We start from the raw sequence: 21,487 nt of genomic DNA, 5'->3' as shown, positions 1-21,487 counted from the left end.
AAGCTATTTGGGGAAAAAATGTTTTACCTTTATAACCCCTTTAAATAAAACCGTGCTAGCATATAAAACACGTCAACATATTTGTGTATGTGACAACTGTTTGTCAAACTTGCTGGAGCAGTATTGTTTATATATAACATTGCCAGTTCATTGTTCTGGAGCTCATGTGCAGAATATTTATAAGCCTTTACAAGACATGCTGTTCATTTTAAGCAAATTAGTTCTCATTCAGGATGATCGGCCACAGATAGATAAATGTTTGACTGGTCTGTTCTCCAGGCAAATGCATGTATTAGCAGATGAGTAGGCAGCACTTAGCAGTCTTCACCAGTAGGAAAGCCAATCGATATCACATCACATACACAGTCCATTGCCCGGTGGATGCAGCCCTTCTTGGATAGGGATGTCCCATGTAGAACTACAAAAACAAAGAAGGGGAAGGCACAAACCCCTAGTGCATTATCCAAGTTAAAAACTGAATTTATTGATGTAAAAAGCAACTAATAAAATGCATAGGTGTCCTTTTATGAAGCAGTGAAATCTATTCACTGCTTCGTTCTCCGGCATTCACGGAGGAGATTTTTCTCCTCTGTGTGCCTGGTTTATGAAGCGGAGTAGATCGCTTCACCCTTGGAGGAGTAAAGTGATCTACCAACGCTTCAAACATGGGAGAACGGCCCCTGATCCTGGAATCTTGTGAGACTTTATGAGATTACAGTACCAGAAATTCACTGAAACATCGAGATATCAGTTTATTGAGCGGTGATAAATTATCACTGCTCATTACACTGACAGACCGCGTGATTAATGTAATTAAAATAACGAGTCCCCCGTCATAATATATTGTATAATATATATATACACACACACACACACACACACACACACACACACTATATATACATGTGTGTATATACACACACATTATATATATATATATATATATATATATATATATATATATATATATATATATATATTGTGTGTGTGTATGTATGTATGTATGTGTGTGTGTGTGTGTGTGTGTGTGTGTGTGTATATGTGTTGTAAGGGATTAGCTCGGTAGCGGGGGTGTGTGACCCTCTGGATGGGTTCACTACACACTGAACGATACAGAGAAACAGACGAAGACGGTTGAAAACAGAATTTGGTTTATTCTTCCATCTTGCTGGAAACAATTGCAAGCATCCAAACAGCATAAACAAAATCAAACATAAAATAAACCCTGGCCACTTGGGGCGTCTACCTTCACCACACAGGAACCTATCTATGGAGTCTGGCACAGCCTACTGCTGAGCAGACACTGCTGGTCATACAGCAGAAAAACAAATAGTCTTTTTGATTTTTATCACACAGAAAAATCAACAGCACCTCACCTCTTCAGAAGTATTTCTGTTCACTGCTCTCCTTCACTCAAAAAGCCTAATGATGCAGCAATCGGTAGTAATCCTCTGGATTACTTATAGAGGCCTTAATTGCCTTATTCTGAACAACTGAAGTTTTCCAACGCCCTTAAACCTTTCTGGCTACTTCTGCAGCCGACGCCTGATAATAATTGGTGTATTGTCTAAACAAGGCAGAAATGTATCTCCCATCTGTGACAACACCCACAGATTTACCAGACTTCCTGTCACAGTGTGTGTGTGTATGTATATATATATATATATATATATATATATATATATATATACACACACACATAAATATTACGGGGGGAAATAATAACAGTGTTGGGGGGTCTAAACGAGGTAGAAGGAAGTTAATAATCTTCCTTCTAACTCCTCAGAACCCCCGGGATTCCCTCTTCACTCCCCGCTTCACCACCTCTGAGCTGGTGAATCAGGGAGTGTGAATTCTGACTCGGATCACCAGTAAAGCGCTCAGATCACAGCTTCATTATCTGGCTGTTACTGTGTCAGTCTATGAGGTAGAACATCCAAGTGTTTCTGCGGCCTCACATATGCACACTAATGCGTTTCGGGGGTGCACACCTCTGAAGAAAGGGGAAACGCATTAGCAAGCATATGTGAGGCTACAGAAACACTTGGATGTTCTAGCTCATGTTATCCTTCCATGTACTTGCTGCCTCCTGATACATCTTTGTGAGTATGCATTTTACTGGTTGCTTTTTACATCAATAAATTCAGTTTTCACTTGGATAATGCACTAGGAGTTTGTGCCATCAACTTCTTTGTTTTTAAAAGCTAACTAAAGCCTGGTACAACACAATGAGACTATCGCATGTATGATCTTCCGCTTCTTTTTGTGTGCTAGTCTCATATCAAAAATGAAGAGGTTACTAAAGTTACAAAAATTCTTGTACGACAGAATACAACTTCGGAAGTAATGTATTCTTTTGTTTTCGAGTATGCGCGGTCTTGGTCATCTGATTTTTTTTATTTTTTTTGGAAGAATACTGTACTGATTAATCGAAAATCGTATAATCTGGTATCGTACGAGAAACATTTTCATGCTTGTCCTTTTGGATATTTTTATATAAACTGTTGTGATTGGCTCTTGAAAGCTGTGTACTAACAATCAGATTATCGCATGATTGATTCGCAAGGGGTATTTTTCTTATTATTTTTCTCATCTTGTGTACTAGGCTTAAGCTTAAACCTACTCTCACCCCCATTCTATACACTGTGCTAACCTGTAAAGGAGAGTTGTGTATACTTACCTAATCTAAGGGCACTCTGGTTCGATCATGTGATTCGGTCCCAGTGCCAGCATCAGTGTGGAGGAGGGACAGCGGATATTGAATGCCTCCATAGTAAGTCTATAGATGGGGACACCGCCCAGGCTCTGTAGCTGTTGTCTCGGCTTTCTCCTCTTGACCAAAGCCGGCCGCTGAGGAGATCATGTGACCAGACTGGAGTGCATTAAGAGTGGGAGTAAATTTAGGCTTCAGACTTGAACGTTGCTAAAAAAAATTATCAAGGAAAAAATTCTTGGTGGGTAATCCTTATGGCAGTACACCCACATCACAGATAATGTTATGTATATTTTACTGTATGTGATAATACTGCAGCATATATATTGTACCTGGGGAGGAGAAGTTGCCTCTGTTTGTTGTATGTAGGGGTTTGTTTGGTTAATGATTTAGCTATGTCCCTGAGCAGACATGGTAACCAATGTAGTACATTGGTTGTGTGTTGTAGAAAAGTTATCTAAATTGTAGTCCCTCTGGCCAATAAGGTTTTAAAAGGAATGTTTCCTATCATTTCTAAGTGTTTTATTGCTCTTTACAGATGCATTAGTTTAGGCTTCTATTAATAGACGAAGAAGAGGTGAACTTTGATCTATGTAGCCTTCTACCCCCTTCGGGCCATCCTTTGTGGTGTCTGAAGTCCAGGGTTAATATAATTCAGCCTGCTGCAACTCAGGAGAGACAGATGAATGACTATATGCATTAGGGTCAAGTAGTAACTACTGCCAATATGACGACTTTTTTGTTATTGTTAAAGATTTTTTAAAAGTAAGTATAAGCAGGTTTTGCGACATACTGTGAATTTTTCTGTCAATGGAAGTTAAACAAAAGGTGCATTGCTGAGGCAGTATCTTCGTGTTTTAATAAAAAGCCTATTTATACCAGCTTGATTAGTTGTTATTATACAGGATTTATATGTATATGTGCCAACAGTTTGCGTAGCGCTTTACAATGAAAGGGGGACAGTACAATTACATTATAGTTCAATACAGAGGGAATAGGATGACCCTTCTTGCAGAGTTTACAATTGAAAGGGATTAGTGCTATGTTTAACATCACGCATTAACTTGCATTGTGGTAAGGCAGCCTATTTGTTTGCGTTGAACTACAACAGATCAAAAATAAAGCAGACAGCATTTTTTTAAGCAGGGTAATGCATATTTCCTAATGTTTTGAGATGGGACACCTACTATAAAAAGTATGAAGGCATAAGACACACCCCCTGTCACGCCCCTTAAAGGAGAATTAAACAAAAAATGATTAGTTAAACCCGTGCTTTTTTTTTAATACCACTATTATTCCTTTTATATTGGCTTTTTAACCACTTGTTTACTGGGCACATATACCCCCTTCCTGCCCAGGTGAAATGTCAGCTTTCGGCACTGCGTCCCTTTAACTGGCAATTACGCGGTCGTGCGACGTTGCTCCCAAACAAAATTGACACCCTATTTTTCCAACAAATATAGCTTACATTTGGTGGTATTTGATCACCTCTGCGCTTTTTTTTTTTTTTTCTGCTATAAACAAAAAAGAGCGACAATTTTTTTAAAAACACAAGGGGCCAGATCCACAAATGAATTACGCCGGCATATCTATTGATACGCAGCGTAATTTCAAAGTTCCCGCGTTGTATCTTTGTTTTGTATCCACAAAACAAGATACGACGGAATGAGGGATCAATCCGACAGGCGTACGTGTTAGTACGCCGTCGGATCGTAGGTGTATATTTACGCTGGCCGCTAGGTGGCATTTCTGTCGAATTCCGCATCGAGTATGCAAATTAGCTAGATACGCCGATCCATGAACGTACGTTCGGCCGGCACATTTTTTTACGTCGTTTGCGTTCGGCTTTTTCCGGCGTATAATTACCCCTGCTATATGAGGCGTATCCTATGTTAAGTATGGCCGTCGTTCCCGCATCGAATTTGAAAAATGTTACGTTGTTTGCGTAAGTCGTTCGTGAATAAGGCTTTGCGTAGAATGACGTCACCGTCGTAAACATTGGCTTGTTCCGGTTTAATTTCGAGCATGCGCACTGGGATACCCCCACGGACGGCGCATGCGCAGTTGAAAAAAAAACGTCATTTACGTCGGGTCAAGACGTATTTACATAAAACACGTCCCCATCACATCCATTTGAATGGCGCGCCCTTACGCCGCCAAAGATACCACTACGCCACCGTAACTTACGGCGCGCATTCTTTGAGGATAAAAAAAAAAAAGTTCCGGCGGCGTAGTGTATCAGAGATTCGCTACGCCCGACGGATATATGCGCCGATGTACGTGGATCTTGCCCAATATTTTTTACTTTTTGCTATAATATCCAATTTAGAAAAAAAATAAGTTTTTCTCAGTTTAGGCCGATACGTATTCTTCTACATATTTTTGGTAAAAAAAAAAAATTGCAATAAGCGTATAGTGATTGGTTTGCGCAAAAGTTATAGCGCTTACAAAATAGGGGACAGAATTATGACTTTTTTTATGACTTTTTTTTTTTACTAGTAATGGCGGCGATCTGCGATTTTCATTGGGATTGCGACATTATGGCGGACACATCGGACACTTTTGACACATTTTTGGGACCATTCACATTTATACAGCGACCAGTGCTATAAATATGCACTGATTACTGTATAAATGTGACTGATAGGAAAAGGGTTAACACTAGGGGGCGAGGAAGGGGTTAAATGTGTTCCCTAGGAGTGATTCTAACTGTGGGGGAAGGGGACTGACTGGGGGAGGTGACCGATCTGTGTCCCTATGTATAAGGGACACGGCATCGGTCTCCTCTCTCCCTGACAGGACGTGGAGCTGTGTGTTTATACACACAGCTCCACGTCCTTGTCTGTGTAACGGCCGATCGTGGGTACCTGGCGGACATCGCTGCCGCCAGGCACGCGCATCGGCACCTTAGTGACGCGGTCGGCGTGCGCGCCCCCCAGTGGCCGGAGGAGCCGGCATCTTTTGTCTATGGCCGGGGCTCCAAGTGGTTAAATTTACAAATGCAACCATTTAGAAGTTAAATGAAAGGTTTAGCACTGAGAAACACTTTTTGAAGGATAAAAAGTGCATTTTATATACAACTATATAGATCAGACCAAAAAGAGGGACAGAGGGACTTTTTTCCAAATCAGGGAAGGTCCCACAAAATCAGGGACGGTTGGAAGCTATGTATTTTATCAAAAATGGTGTTGGTGCACCAGCATGTGTAATGTGCTTTACCACACACAATTTTACATCAGAGGTTTTGCGTTATATTCTGTGGGTTTCCTTTATTGTACTGCCAAATGATAAACAATTATTTAATAAAATTATTGAGATTTTTATTTATAGAATTCTAGCAAAACATCCCTTTCCAGGTAGTTTATTGGAAAAGCAGTGGGTAATTACACGTGTGCATTGTCATTCTCTCCATTAACACATAGTTGCCTTTCGCGTTCCTTTCCCTGCTGCACAGTTAATTTGCCAGGGACGAAGAAAATACGCTACTTCTACATATGGAGGAGCATGTGACTTATTCCGTGGGATAGTGCAGGTGCTTGGTTCATTGCTGTCGTGTAGAGGTAGATAATCTCTGAGCAACTCGAGGCTTACATACAGCTGATTTTTTTTATGGATTTTTATTCCAGCAGGTGATTCAAGGAGGGAAGCAAATATGTGGAGATGGGGAGGCATTAAAGTAAACCTGTTGCTTTTTCCTTTAGGAAATAAAGTACAGTTGTGCTATAAAATAATGCTTAACATTTTTTTATTGTGAAAACTACATACTTTTTTTTTTTTTTTTTTTTTTAAGAGTAGATACCCACACTTACCATTCCAGATCACTTTATGAGCACCCTGAGGGTCCCTTCAGTATGTGGATACCTGACTTTTAGTTCGAAGACAAAGCTCTGGTTCCCTAGCCCCCTTCCTCTATCACCCAAAGAAAAGCTATACATTAGGGTGGGGGTAACGTAGTTCCACACTGGAGCTGAAAGTCACTCTTCAGACCATATTGTGTCTAGATAATGGGGTGGTAAGGGGGAGATTTTTTATATTGGGATACCTTAAGAGTTTTACCTTCATGACAGGTTTACATTAACAGGGGTGTGTAGACCTTTGATATCCACGGTATGTTTATGTTATTTGATGTTTGTACCAGAAACAACGGTACACATTTTGCTTTTTTTTACCTACCAAAACACACTGACACCAATTTAAAAAAATGCTTTTTTTCTTTTTCTGAATACGAACTAAAACACACTGACCCTGTCCTTTGATTCTTTTACCTTATCTCTAACCCCGATACTGACCTAGCTCAAACCTTGATTTAGCTTTATTTTTACACACACACACTTGTGTGTTTACATTTTTATTGACTAAAAAGAAGAAAAGGATACAACGTATCCTTTATTTGAGAGGAAAAAAACACAGGGGAAGGCTGTACAGTGACTGATCACTGCGATAGTTAATCACAGGCTATCTAAGAGATCAGATGATCAGGAACCTGGACCACCTTGTTCCTGATTGTAAGTACAAGGACCCATGGCTCTTGGTGAGAGCTAGTTCTCGGCATTGGGAGTGCACTGTGCAGTGGACTCTCAGCACAAACATGTACTCATATATGCAGCCCCACTGATAAAGGCCCACTTCTGTAAGGCCGCATATATGTGTACAGTCAACAGCAAGGTGTTAAGGTAGCTTCATTTAAGTCCTAATGAAAAAAAAAAAAAAAACCTGTACTGTATGTCTAGAACAATACATTTCAGTGTCCGAGTCCAAGCACATGGACGTTGAAGCTTATTTTCCTAGTTCTAAAGTTCAGGACACAGATTCTTTTGTGAACAGTGATGAAAGAGTTTGTTTTAGGCTTAGTTGCAAGGTCCTGCTTTCAAAGCCTTAAACAAATAAAACAAGAAAGATTACAAGGTAGTTATGGGAAATTCATAATGTTAAAGCGGGATTCCACCCGTAGCTGCTGACTTTTAATAAGGACACTTACCTGTCCTACTCACCCGAGCTGATGGCCCCCCGATGCCGATCCCTCGATTCGGTGCAGGTCCAGCGCCGCCATTCACACTGAGGAAAACAGGCGAGTCTCGCACCGACTTGTGAATTGGCGGCTGCTCTCTGGGAACACACATAGTTCCCAGAGAGCAGCGTGCCCCATTCACTAGAAGAAGAAGAAGATAGGCCGCGTATACGGAAGAGACAGATTACGGATTTCCGGCTACAAAAAATGTCATGGGTGGAACTTCACTTTAAAATGTCAGGTTTCTGGGAAGTAAAAAAAATTAGACAAAGATAAATGATTTCAGAACTTTTTTCACGTTTAATGTGACCTATGAACCATACAACTCTATTGAAAAATAAACTGAAATCTTTTAGGTTGGGGGGGGGGTAAAAATAAAAAAATAAAATACTGTGGTTGCATAAGTGTGCACAGCCTCTTATAACTGGGGATGTATCTGTGTTCAGAATTAAGCAATCACTTTCAAACTCATGGTAAAAAGGAGTCAGTAAACACCTGCCATCATTTAAAGTGCCTCTAATTAACCCCAAATAAAGTTCAGCTGTTCTAGGAGGTCTTTCTTTGACAGTCTTCCGACAGGCTTCCGATGGTCGCATACATCGCGTCACGATTTTCCAAAAGTAGCCGAACGTCGATGCGCAGGCGCCGTATAGAGCCGCACCGTCCGGCTTCTTTCGGCTACTCGTGACGCGATGTATGCGACCGTTGGAAGCCTGTCGGAAGACTGTCAATCAAATAGGAACGCCCAGTCCCGAAGACCATACCCGGAAGCGACGGAGAAGATCGCTCTCTAAAATGGTAACTACTGCTTAGATTTTAAAAAAAAATACCCGATTCCCCTTGACAAAATGAGCATTAATCTAAGGTTAAAATTTTTTTTTTGGGTGAACCGCTTTAAAAGGTATCAGAAAGGAGAAGGGTACAAAAGAACTTCCAAGGCATTAGATATACCATTGAACACCGTCGTCATTAAGTGGAGACAATATGGCACAACAGTGACATTACTAAGAACTTGACCCCCACAAAAATTGATGAAAAGACGAGAAGAAAACTGATCAGGGAGGCTGCCAAAAGGCCTACAGCAACATTAAAGGAGCTGCAGGAATATCTGGCAAGTACTGGCTGTGTGGAACATGTCACAACAACTCCTGTATTCTTCACGTCAGGGCTATGGGGTAGAGTGGCAAGATGAAAGACTTTTCTTACGAAGAAAAAAATCCAAGCCTGGCTAAATTTTGCAAAAAACACATCCGAAGTCTCCCAAAAGCATGTGGGAAAATGTGTTATGGTCTAATGAAACCATGGTTGAACTTTTTGGCCATAAATCCAAAAGATATGTTTGGCACCAAAAGAACACCATACCAACAGTGAAGCATGGTGCATGCTTTGGGGCTGTTTTTCTTCGGCTGGAACAGGGGCCTTAGTAAAGGTAGAGGAAATTATGAACAATTGCAATTACCAGTCAATATTGGCACAAAACCTTCAGGCTTCTGCTAGAAAGCTGAACATGAAGACCCAAAGCATACATCCAAATCAATAAAGGAATGACTTCACCAGAAGAAGATTCAAGTTTTGGAATGGCCCTGCCAGAGCCCAGACCTGAATCTGTGGGGTGATCTGAAGAGGGCTGTGCACAGGAGATGCCCTCTCAATCTGACAGATTAGGAGTGTTTTTGCAAAGCTGAGTGGGCAAATATTGGCAAGTCAAGATGTGCCATGCTGGTAGACTCATACCCATAAACACTGATAGGTAGATTCAGATACATTGGATTAAAGATACGGTGGCGTAGCTTAGCGTGTTTAGGCTACGCCGCCGTAAATTAGCTAGGCTAGTAATGATTCTCAATATACTTGCCTGCTAATATACGGCGGCAAGGGCGCCTAATTCAAATGTGTTGGGGGGGCATGTTTAATGCTAATGAGGCTTGACCTCACGGTTTTTACGGTTTTTTTTAAACTGCGCATGCGCCGGGCGCCTACATTTCCCAGTGTGCATTGCGGCTACGTACGCCGCATGGGCCTATTGATTTCGACGTGGACGTAAACGACGTAAATCCCGATTCGTGGACGACTTGCGCAAATGTCGTAAAAAATTCGAATCTCGCGGCGGGAACGGCAGCCATACTTTAACATTGTTATTCCACCTAATAGGTGGAATAACTTTAGGCCTGCTAATGCCTTACGGAAGCGGCGTAAAACTACTGCGGCGGCCGGGCGTACGTTCGTGAATCGGCGTATCAACTCATTTACATATTCTACGCCGACCGCAATGGAAGCAACACCTAGCGGCCATCCGAAAAATTGCAACCTAAGATAGGACGGTGAAAGCAGTCGTATCTTAGTTATGTTTAAGCCTATCTCTGTTTGAGCATACACTTAAACATAAGTCGGCGTAGATTCTGAGTTAGGTCGACTTATCTACTGATAAGTCGGCCTAACTCTTACTGAATCTACCTATGAGTGCTGTAATAAAATCAAAAGGTGCTTCAACAAAGTATTAGTTTGAATGTGCACGTTTATGCAACCATATTTTAGTTTTTTATTCTTACTTTCCTTTACTTAAAAGTTTTCAGTTTGTTGATTAACTGAGTTGTGCAGTTTATAGGTCACATTAAAGGTTGAAAAAGTTCTGAAATGATTTAGCCTTGTCTAATTTTTTTCCGTAACAAAAACCTGACATTTTAACAGGGATGCAGTGATCACCAGTAGAACAAGATGTTTTATTTTTTTTTGGAAGATTATGGTCATTGTAAGAAATACACAGCTAAAGTAAAAGGTTTTTGTGTTACTATTTGGTAATAAAAAACAGGAAATAATCCATTGTCGTTTACCACCAAATGAAAGCCCAATTGTCCTGAAAAAAAAAAAAACAAGGTTTAATTCACCTATATACACTAAGGGCCAGATTCACAGAGGAGATACGACGGCGTATCTTCTGATACGCCGTCGTATCTCCTGTCCTATCTATGCGGCTGATTCATAGAATCAGTTCCGCATAGATAGCCCTAAGATCCGACAGGTGTAATTGACTTACACCGTCGGATCTTAGGATGCAATACTTCGGCCGCCGCTGGGTGGAGTTTGCGTCGGTTTTCTGCGTCTGGTATGCTAATGAGCATTTACGGCGATCCACGACGGTTTTCGCGTTCGTTACGTCGTCGCTAGTAATTTTTTCCCGTCGCAAATTTACACCTGCTTTAACATGGCTTAACTTTAGTCGAGCCATGTTAAAGTATGGCCGTCGTTCCCGGGTCGAATTTCAATTTTTTTTTGTTTTGGCGTAAGACGTCCGGGAATACGAATGGACGTCGCCGTTCTAAAAAATGACGTCACATCGCGCAAAGCACGGCGGGAATTTCTAAACTGAGCATGCGCAGTACGTCCGGCGCGGGAGCGCGCCTAATTTAAATGGTACCCGCCCCATTTGAATTGGGCGGGCTTGCGCCGGACGTGTTTACGATACACCGCTGCAAGTTTACAAGTAAGTGCTTTGTGGATCAGGCAATTACACTGAAAACTTGCGGTGGTGTAACGTAAACGGGTTACGTTACAGGGCCGCAATTATTCATGAATCTGGCCCTAAGTCGTTACAGTTTTACTAACACATGTCTAAGTTGCAAAATTGCGTTTAGGCATTAGGATTTGTTTTACCCTCGGTCATGAAAAAATAAAGCTGCCAAGACATCCCCTTTTATAACTTCTCCCACTCTCAGCTAGCCAGTTTTTTGCTAGTATTTTTAGGTGATGGAACTCTTCTGAGAGAAGCTTACTTTGTTTTATGGAGTTTCTCTCTAAATGATAATACTCCAACAATAGGATTCTTGTGTCCAGATTCTTGCTGCACCATAGCCACTGTGGCACCTCATGCAGCATTCAGATCAATTTCCTCCTTGCAAAGCTTTGGGGGACCATACCAAGACCCTGCCAGATGGAAGAGTCGAGGCTGGCTTGTAATGTTGCTTACATGCACTGGATCCTGGTGTGGGTGCTCCCCTAGCACATAGTGCATAACAGGTCCAGATCTGTGGTCTGTGACAGAGCCCCCTCCCTGACGGTGCCTGCAAGGGTATGCTCAATGCAGAGAGTGAAGCCAGGATGGGTTTAAGATTAGACTGGTGAAAGGGGTGGAGCCAAAAATAATTAAATTTGCATCCCATAGATTTAGGTAAGTAACCTAAAGTGGTTGGCATGAGTAAGGGGGAGTGGTCAGAGAGAAAAGTACTTTTAAGCATAGTAGATGCAAAATTGCTCATAAGTTTATCTACTCCTATGTCGTCATCTATCCAAAATATCAGACCACCTTCTCCATATCTTTTTTTAAACTTCCCTAAACAGCCTCTATGTAATAAGATATGTTTAATTAAGGTTTCCCTTATTTGTGTTTTCCATTCCGCTATTGTTGGTTGATATGGGAATACCGGTTTTTGTGCTATAAGCTTACGGGCCTGAAATAGGCTCCTTATTATTAATACCTTGATGTCACCCGGGATAAGCCAGGATACTCGGAAGACATCCGCCTGGCTCTGGAGACGGCTTGGTCCCAAAGAGGTTATTAATCATAGATGCCACCCCCGCGCCAAAAGCGATGGAGTTTAGGGCATCTCCATAAGGTATGTATTAAATTTGCAGAATTTTCTTTACGTCTGGGGCATTAGTATGTATCTCTAAGCTTCCATTTAACCACTTAAAGACCTTAGGTGTTTTTCAGATTTGGTGTTTGCAAGACTAAAACAGTTTTTTCTGCTAGAAAATTACTTAAAACCCCCAAATATTATATATATATTTTTTTCTAACACCCTAGAGAATAAAATGGCGGTCATCGCAATACTTTTTGTCACACCGTATTTGCGCAGCGGTCTTACACTTCGTACTTTTTTTGGAAAAAATTCACTTTTTTGAATTAAAAAATAAGACAGCAATAAATTTGGCCCAATTTTTTTATATATTGTGAAAGATAATGTTACGCCGAGTAAAATGATACCCAACATGTCACGCTTTAAAATTGCGCCCGCTCGTGGCATGGCGTCAAACTTTTACCCTTAAAAATCTAGATAGGCGACGTTTAAAAAATTCTATAAGTTGCATTTTTTGAGCTACAGAGTAGCTCTAGTGCTATAATTATTGCTCTCGCTCTAACGATCGCGGCGATACCTCACTTGTGTGATTTGAACACCGTTTTCATATGCGGGCGCTACTCGCGTATGCGTTCGCTTCTGCGCGTGAGCTCGTCGGGACAGGGCGCTTTAAAAAAAAAATTTTTTTGTTTTCTTATTTAATTTTATTGATTTTATTATTTTTTACACTAAAATATATAAAAAAAAAATGATCACTTTTATTCCTATTACAAGGAATGTAAACATCCCTTGTAATAGAAAAAAGCATGACAGGTCCTCTTAAATATGAGATCTGGGGTCAAAAAGACCTCAGATCTCATATTTAGGCTAAAATGCAAGAAAAAAAAAAAAAAAAGGAAAATTTGTCATTTAAAAAAATGACAAAAAAAAATTGTCTCTTTAAGAGGCTGGGCGGGACTGACGTTTTGACGTCACTTCCGCCCAGCAGAGCTATGAGGACGGGTGGGGGCCATCTTGCCCTCACTCAAGTCCTCACTCTCCAGGCGGCAGCATCGGATCTCCTCCGCCGCTACCGACGGCTCCGGTAAGCGGCGGAGGGCGCGGAAAAGCGGCGGGAGGGGGGGCCCCTCTCCCGCCACCGATAACGGCGATCTCGCGGTGAATCCGCCGCGGAGACCGCCGTTATCGTTTACACGGCCGCCCGCTGAAAACATGGATATCTCAGTTGTGGCAGCAGCTGCTGCCGTTACTGAGATATCCATGTTTAAAAAGAGGACGTACATTTACAATACGCGGGTCGGGAAGTGGTTAAATAATTTTGATTTTGCCGCAGGGTGGCAAGAACACCATAAACCTATCAGTCTGAGTTCCCCCACAACTTTGGCCAATGCCGAAGTTGGAGAGGCTGCAGGATTACCTAATGTAGAGGATCTGCCAAGGAGGGACATGTAACAGTATTAAAGTCCCATATGATGACCGCAGGTAGGGTCTGTTTGCCCATCCATTCAGGACTGTAGAGAAGAAGGTATATAAGCATTTACCAGTAAACACTGTGCATAATTGATTAAAGCACATAGGAACACATATCTGCCATATTCATCTTTTTTGACCTGTCTACAGGAGAGCAGAAAATTCTTATAAATTAGGATTCTAACACCTCTTGAAAAGGAGGTGTGAAAAGAATATTTATATTTCTACTGGGACCTTTTTTTTTTTTAAAGTGTATTTTGTGCGTGTACTCGAGAGAGGAGCCGGACTGCAGGAGTTGGGAGTAGGCAGGCCTCCCACAGAGGCAATCTGCCACCTTTCTCCATGCCACGGGTGGCAATGGCGGGTGTGTGAGGGGGTCCTCCCACACAGCCCGCCCTACCTGCTCCGGTTTGAAGCCCAACGGGGCAGAGGGACTCCCTATAAGGGAGTGAGAGGATTTGCCTGCTCAACCAGCCCTGTTAGTCCTTTGCCTCTCTTTTTTAGAGACCGCGTGGTCAAAGTGCGTGCATGTTAACCCAATTTCGAGTGCGTGTAAGTGTGGTGGTTTTTGTGGGAGGGGGGTGGGCTCAAAGTTGGATCAGTAGTAGGCTCTCATAGGGAACCATTGATTCTAAATAGAGGCAGAGAAACGTTGCTGAAAGCCAACGCGGCTAAATGCACATTAACTCCAATGCAAAAAGCTGCTAAAAGCTTTTTTACAGCTGCTTTTTCCTGACGTTGGAAGTAGTTTGCAGCTTTTTTTTTCTAACTCCCCATGTAAATGAGGCCTAAATTCTATATTCCCACAGTGTTAAAAGCTAGAGAAGGCATACTTTTCATGGGGTGAGTCTTCGCGCATCCACCCTTGGAATTTCTCTGTGGGATGTATCTCCTCCTTAGTACAGCTGGGTCTAATCCAGCATTTGGCTCTCAGCACCACTAAGGGTCATATCTCTCAGCGATTGCCATTTTTATTGAGACTGTTGACTTCTCATTCCTTATCTAACACTGTAGTTCAGAGTGTCTCTCTTGCATTTCCCTCTGTTAATTCCCTGTGACACTGTGGTATGTGATTATAATTTTTTTCTCTCTGCGCTTCATTTGAACCTATTGTAGACATTTCACTCTTTATTCTCAACCAGAGGTTTTTTTTTTGTTTTGTTTTTTAGTCATCACCTCTGTGAGGTGTGTCTGAGCTGGCAGCTTTATCCTACAAAGAATCTTTTCAGCCTTTCACTACAACTGAGACATTGTTTCACTGTCTGTCTGGTTCCAGTTTATCAAAAGCAGATTTCCCTCTATTGTTTTGATGTGGTTCAGGCTTCACACAGAATAGGTTACTTTTTTTTTTAACCTTGATGGTCCCCATACGGGTCCAGCATCCATAGTGCCTGAAATGCTCAATGCTCAGACAATTTTTTTTTAGGGCTTTGGTCTAGAAAAATTGGGTTACAGTCTTTCTTGTCAAAGTACACTCTACCAGATCTATCAGTCTTTTGGGGTATTCAGTATAACTCTATCGTTTCCCAGATCTGCAAGTCTGCCATCTGGACTTCTGTTCACAGGTTCTTTAAATTCAACCAGGTGGACGCTCGGGCCTCCTTTAACCACTTAATCCCCGGACCATTATGCAGCCAAATGACCAGGCCACTTTTTGCGATTCGTCACTGCGTCGCTTTAACTGACAATTGCGCAGTCGTGCGACGTGGCTCCCAAACAAAATTGACGTCCTTTTTTTCCCACAAATAGAACTTTCTTTTGGCGGTATTTGAACACCTCTGTGGTTTTTATTTTTTGCTCTATAAACAAAAATAGAGCGACAAATTTGAAAGAAATTCAATATTTTTTACTTTTTGTTATAATAAATATCCCCCAAATTATATATATATATATATATATATATATATATATATATATATATATATATATATATATATATATATATATATATATATATATATATATATATATATATATATATATATATATATATATATATATATATATATATATATATATATATATATATATAATTAAAAATTCCTCAGTTTAGGCCATTAAGGATTCTTCTACATATTTCTATTAAATTTTTTTGCAATAATTGTTTATTGATCGGTTTTCGCAAAAGTTATAGTGTCTACAAAATAGGGGATAGTTTCATGGCATTTTTATGAATAATTTTTTTTTTTTTTACTAGTTATGGCGGCGATCAGCGATTTTTATTGTGACTGCGACATTATGGCGGACACATCAGACACTTTTTACACATTTTTGGGACCATTGTCATTTTTACAGCGTCAGTGCTATAAAAATGCACTGATTAGTGTGAAAATTACACTGGCAGTGAAGGGGTTAACCACTAGGTGGCACTGTAGGGATTAAGTGTGCCCTAGTGAGTTATTTTTACTGTAGGGGGGATGGGCTACAGGTGACTGATTAAAGGAAGCGGTGATCACTGTCATTGTCACCAGGCAGAGCGGGGAGATGCTGATGTAAACCTTACCGTGAGACGATCGCGGATATCCCCGCAGCGATCGAGTCTGCGGGACCCGCGGTCGGGCTCAAGGAGCTTGCGGTGGGTGTACATCCACAATGTCGCGCTCTTAAAGGGGACGCTGGTTGGCAAGCAGTTAATGCCAGCTTCACGTTGAAAGGTCTTTTAGGCTGACTGCAGGCCCCACCCACTACAGGCTGTCTGCAGTGACCTAAACAAGGAGGCGGAAACAAGACCAGCCACCCTGCTCAAGGGGGAAGAGCAGTAGTGACTGGTCTTCCTTACAGAAACTGCTGCACAGAGGCAAAGTTTCACACCAGAATACTGCACAGATTGGGAAGAAATGCAAAAAGCACACCAATATTCAAGTAGAAATACAAATGCCTGTTGTATTTAGACTATATTTGTTTACTCCAAAGTTCAGCTTTAAAGGGGTTGTAAAGGTTTGTTTTTTATTTTCTAAATAGGTTCCTTTAAGCTAGTGCATTGTTGGTTCAGCTACCTTTTCCTTCAATTTTCCTTCTAAATGTTTTTTTTTTTTTTTCTTTGTCTGAATTTCTCACTTCCTGTTCCTCCTCAGTAAGCTGTTCTGGCTGACTAACCCCCAGCCAGAACAGCTCGGATGAGGAGAAACAGGAAGTGAGAAATTCAGACAAAAAAAAACATTTAGAAGGGAAATAGAAGGAAAAGGTAAGTGAACCAACAATGCACTAGCTTAAAGGAACCTATTTAAAAAATAACCTTTACAATACCTTTAAGGCATGTTGTGTCCCTAAATGGACAATAATGAAAATATTGTTTTAGTACTCACTGTGAAATGTCTTTCTTGGGGTCCATTGATGGGCACATGTCCCACTCCTTTTGTGTTTTATGATTATGCTGTTGCTACAAAAATGAGGCATGATGGTAGTAGGGGATCTAGATTGACCTACAGTTTTTCTTTGTTTGCCATTATCCAATTACCTAACCAAAGGTTTAAGTCTTCATGTGTCCCTCAATGGACTTCAAGAACAAGATTTTTCAGTGAGAACAAAAATCATATTTTCATTAACATGAAATGGGTCATTGTGCTTTTACAGGTTCAGTGTAGAAAATGCTTATGTGGATGAGAAGGAAGAAGCATGCAGCTCGCTTGGTGTGATTGCACTAAATGCCAGGTAATATATATATATATGCATTTTCCTTTTTTATATGTATGTATGTATGCATTCTATGTTTAAGTTACTGCTTCATTCTCCCTGTCTATTTCCCTTAAAATAAGTTGTGGTAATATTGATGTTTTCTATTTTCCTTCCATATCACTTTTTTTGATTTGTTTTGTTCTGTCCTTATATTTTGCTGAATCAAATATTTTCCCTCCCATTCTTTTTATATGATTTCTACCTTCTCATTTCCCTGGCTAACATCCCTTGCTGTTTTGTGTCTTATATTTTATTATTATTTCTTAATTTGCTGCCTTCTCATTTCTCTGGCTATTGTTCCTCAATTGCTGTTCATGTGGCTACATTTTATTTTCTTATTTTTTTATTTCACCATTTGCTTCCAATTTTTCCTTCAGCTCTTCATTTTTCCCTTATCTTGACTCATGCTTCCAGGAAGTATTTAAGCATATAGAGGTAAGGACTGCATTTTCCCATAGCGGAGTTCTTATATGTTGTCCCAAAAATGATGTTGGTGTTAACTTTAGTCTACTTCTCATACAAGTGAGAGTAAAGGCCAACCCGTATTCATTTAGATTGCTTCTCTGTATATTTAATTCTGGTGCAGTTATGCAACAATCTGTGTATGAAAAGAAATGTCAATAGATCATCTCTTGCCTGGTGATATGGTGATCAAATGAGATGGAGGGTTTCAAAGCAATGCCTATGTTTCTATTGCGTTAGAGAGTAAATAAACTGATGCTGCTTTTCAGGACATGTGGACTGGTCCACACAATTCTCAACCACCATGCTGCACTAGTGATTGAAACATGTTATCACACAACCTCAGAACTTCCTCTCTACACACTCTTGCTCTATTGCCTTTGAGAAGAATTACATTTGTCCATTTTGAATATACATAAAGTATGTGGCTGTTAATGGAGTCTGCTTTAGCTACAGCAGTGACAAGTTACCATGTTGGTGTAAAATCTGTGAGACCATCCAATTTCTGCTTCAGTATTGCCAAGTAATTCAGCAGTCCAAAGTATAAAGGGGTAAAGATTTTGCAGTCATAATGATTATGAGGGTAGGTGGCAGCAGGGCCGGTGCAAGGATTTTTGCCAACTCAGGCGAAGGTGCATTTTGCCCCCCCCCCCCCCCCCCGGCACACACACACACACACACACACCAACACTATACAGTGAGATACCACACAATATATCCAGATAGATAGAAAACAATGCTAGTACTATCTGTCTCTTTTTTTTTTTTTTTTTTTTTTTTTTCACCGTTTAGAACTCACTCTTTTATAGTAAGTACGGAATTTTTAAAAGGTTTTATCTGCGTGACAAAGAAATACCCAGCACCCCATCTCCCCCTCCCCAACTAAATCCCCCCTCCCCCCCCTACCCCCCCCTCCCTTGACCATCCCACGACTCCACTGTAAGAATTCCTTCCCTTAATTGAAAAATGCGTTCCTATTCCTCTCTCAGGTTTTCTGCGAACCTCCAGGACTTTTTAAATTCCATCCAGGGTACCCATATATCCTTTTTCCCTACCTCGTGTTTATAGCTCCCGTATTTTAATTTCTCTCTCCTATAAGTGTCCTCTACGGAGTCGATCCACTCCCACATTTGCGGACTTTTCGCGTCTCTCCATTTAAGGGGAATCAATCGTTTCGCTGCGTTCAATAAATGAGGGATCAGTGAACCCTTGTACTCCTTCTCTGGAATCTCCCCCCCATGAAAGAGAACTACCCATGGGTTATCTTCCACTTCTTTTTTTGTTATTACCTTTATCAGGGCCAAGATTTTTTTCCAATAAGCTTTAATTTTCAGGCAGTCCCACCATAGGTGTGCCATTGTACCCCTTGACTCACAACCTCTCCAACATTTCTCTGACTCTCCCCCTCTGAATTTTGCCATTTTATCTGGAGTGGCATACCACCTCGTCAAACATTTGAAGTTCATCTCGGCAGTTCTTACATCTACTGCCGAGGTGTGGGTCATTTTCAGGATTCTTCCTATGGTCGTTTTCCCCCTTGGGACCCCTAAGTCCGTTTCCCAATTTTGGATGTATTTTAGCGTGTCCAACTCTTCCGTTTTCTGCAAGTAATTATAGATTTTAGATATATTTCCCTTTGAGCTTTCGATGCTACACAATTGTTCCAATAAGGTGTAATCCTCTTGTGACCTCAAAGGGTGTGGTAGGCGCTTGACGAATGACACTAACTGCAAGTATCTCCACTCGTCGAGCGCCCTAATTCCAATCCTGTATTTAATATCGTGAAGTGTCCTAATTTTGCCATCTAGTGTTATATCTTTTAACTGTGTTCTATTTGTGATCCAATTTCCCCCTACTTCTTTTGTCCCTGGAATAAAATATTCGTTTTCTTTTAAATCAATAAAGGGTGAGTTGAATTCTGTTTTTAATTGTTTGTGAAGTCTATCCCAGATCCTCCATGCATTATGAGTAATTGTGTGTGTTGAAGTGTGTAAGGATCTGTGTTGTGGTGGATTCCAAATTAATCTCCCTAACTGTGCCCTTGCTAATGTGCATTCAATATTTATCCATCTTTTGTCCTGGGATTCTTTAGCCCATTCTATAACCCGTGAGAGAACCGAAGCATTATAATACAATCTGATGTCGGGTACAGCTAAGCCTCCCTTTTTCTTGGCCCGTTTTAGAATTTGAGCAGACACCCTGTGTTTTTTATTATTCCAAATATAGTTCATTATGAGGGAGTTAATTGTTTTAATGAATGACGGTGGTAGGTATATTGGGACCATTTGAAACTTGTATAGGATTTTTGGGATGAGAACCATTTTTACTACATTTATCCTCCCGAACCACGAAATAGGTCTATTGAATATGTTTTTAATTTCCCTTTTTATTTCGTTGAGCAGGGGGATAAAATTTATTCTATATATTTTCTTGATGGTATTTGCCAATTTTATTCCCAAGTATTTTATTTCTTTTTGCCATTTAAAATTATATTTCTTCCGCAGATATTGTTCTTCTTCTTTAAGAATATTGATATTTAAAATCTCCGTCTTTTCTGTATTCATTTTGAAGTTTGACACCTCACCATATTGTTTTAAAGTAGCTATTAACTTCGGGAGAGTGACTCTTGGACTACTTATATAAAATAAAATGTCGTCTGCGAAGGCGGATAATTTATGCTCATCTTCTCCAACCTCTATTCCATATATTTCTGGATTTTGTCGGACCATTGCCAGCAGGGGTTCCAGTGATAAAACAAAAAGAAGAGGGGACAGGGGACAGCCCTGCCTGGTTCCATTTCTCATCTCGAAGGGTGCGGATAAAGATCCGTTGATCTTGATCCTAGCGCAAGGGTGGAAATAGAGCGTTTTGATCCATTTGATCATCCTTGGGCCAATTCCTATACATTCTAGTGTTTGTATCAGGAACCCCCAGTCTACCCTGTCAAACGCTTTCTCAGCGTCTACTGACAGGAATAGACCGGGGGTCCCTCTTTCTTTAATCTGCTCCATGAGAAGAAGTGCCCTGACCCCATTGTCCTTTCCCTCCCTCCCAGGTATGAAGCCAACCTGGTCTGGGTGGACAATGGTAGTCATCACCCCCTTCATTCGTTCAGCCAAAATTTTTGCATACAGTTTGGTATCTGCATTCAGGAGTGAGATGGGTCGGAACCCTGAACAATTCGTATTGTCCTTTCCCTCTTTTTTAATGACAGTGATCGTAGCTGTTAATGCCTCTCTGCTCATCTCGTAGTCTCGCCCCAGCCCATTGAAATATTGACATAGTCTAGGGACTAAGATAGTACTAAACCTTTGTATGTAGGCCGACGTGAAGCCGTCTGGTCCCGGGCTTTTCCCATTGGGAGTATTTTTTAAGACCTCACTTATCTCCTGTTCAGTAATACGTTCCTCCATTCTTTCTATCTCAAACTCTTCTATCTTCGGTAGATTAGTTTGCCGTAATACTTCCCTGATCTTATCCTGTTTTTCGGCAGGGTCCCTGGTCTTCTGTTGGACATTGTATAGTTTTTCGTAATAGCTTCTGAAAGATTCTGCTATTTTATTTGTCGCGTATACTAAGTCCCCA

General features: G+C 40.9%; 1 protein-coding gene across 1 annotated transcript in view; it reads left to right on the top strand.

Annotated features, from left to right (window-relative positions):
• Positions 1–21,487, top strand: part of IPO4 (importin 4) — a 171,942-nt gene that overhangs the window by 102,518 nt on the left and 47,937 nt on the right. Inside the window, exons 20-21 of the mRNA XM_040354677.1 lie at positions 17,339–17,416; positions 17,818–17,875. Of these exons, the coding sequence (XP_040210611.1) occupies positions 17,339–17,416; positions 17,818–17,875 (136 nt within the window). The remainder of the gene's footprint in view (positions 1–17,338; positions 17,417–17,817; positions 17,876–21,487) is intronic.

The sequence above is a fragment of the Rana temporaria genome, chromosome 1 (assembly GCF_905171775.1).
Source record: "Rana temporaria chromosome 1, aRanTem1.1, whole genome shotgun sequence".
NCBI classification, from domain to species: domain Eukaryota; kingdom Metazoa; phylum Chordata; class Amphibia; order Anura; family Ranidae; genus Rana; species Rana temporaria.
This window is presented reverse-complemented; position numbering and strand designations above follow the sequence as displayed.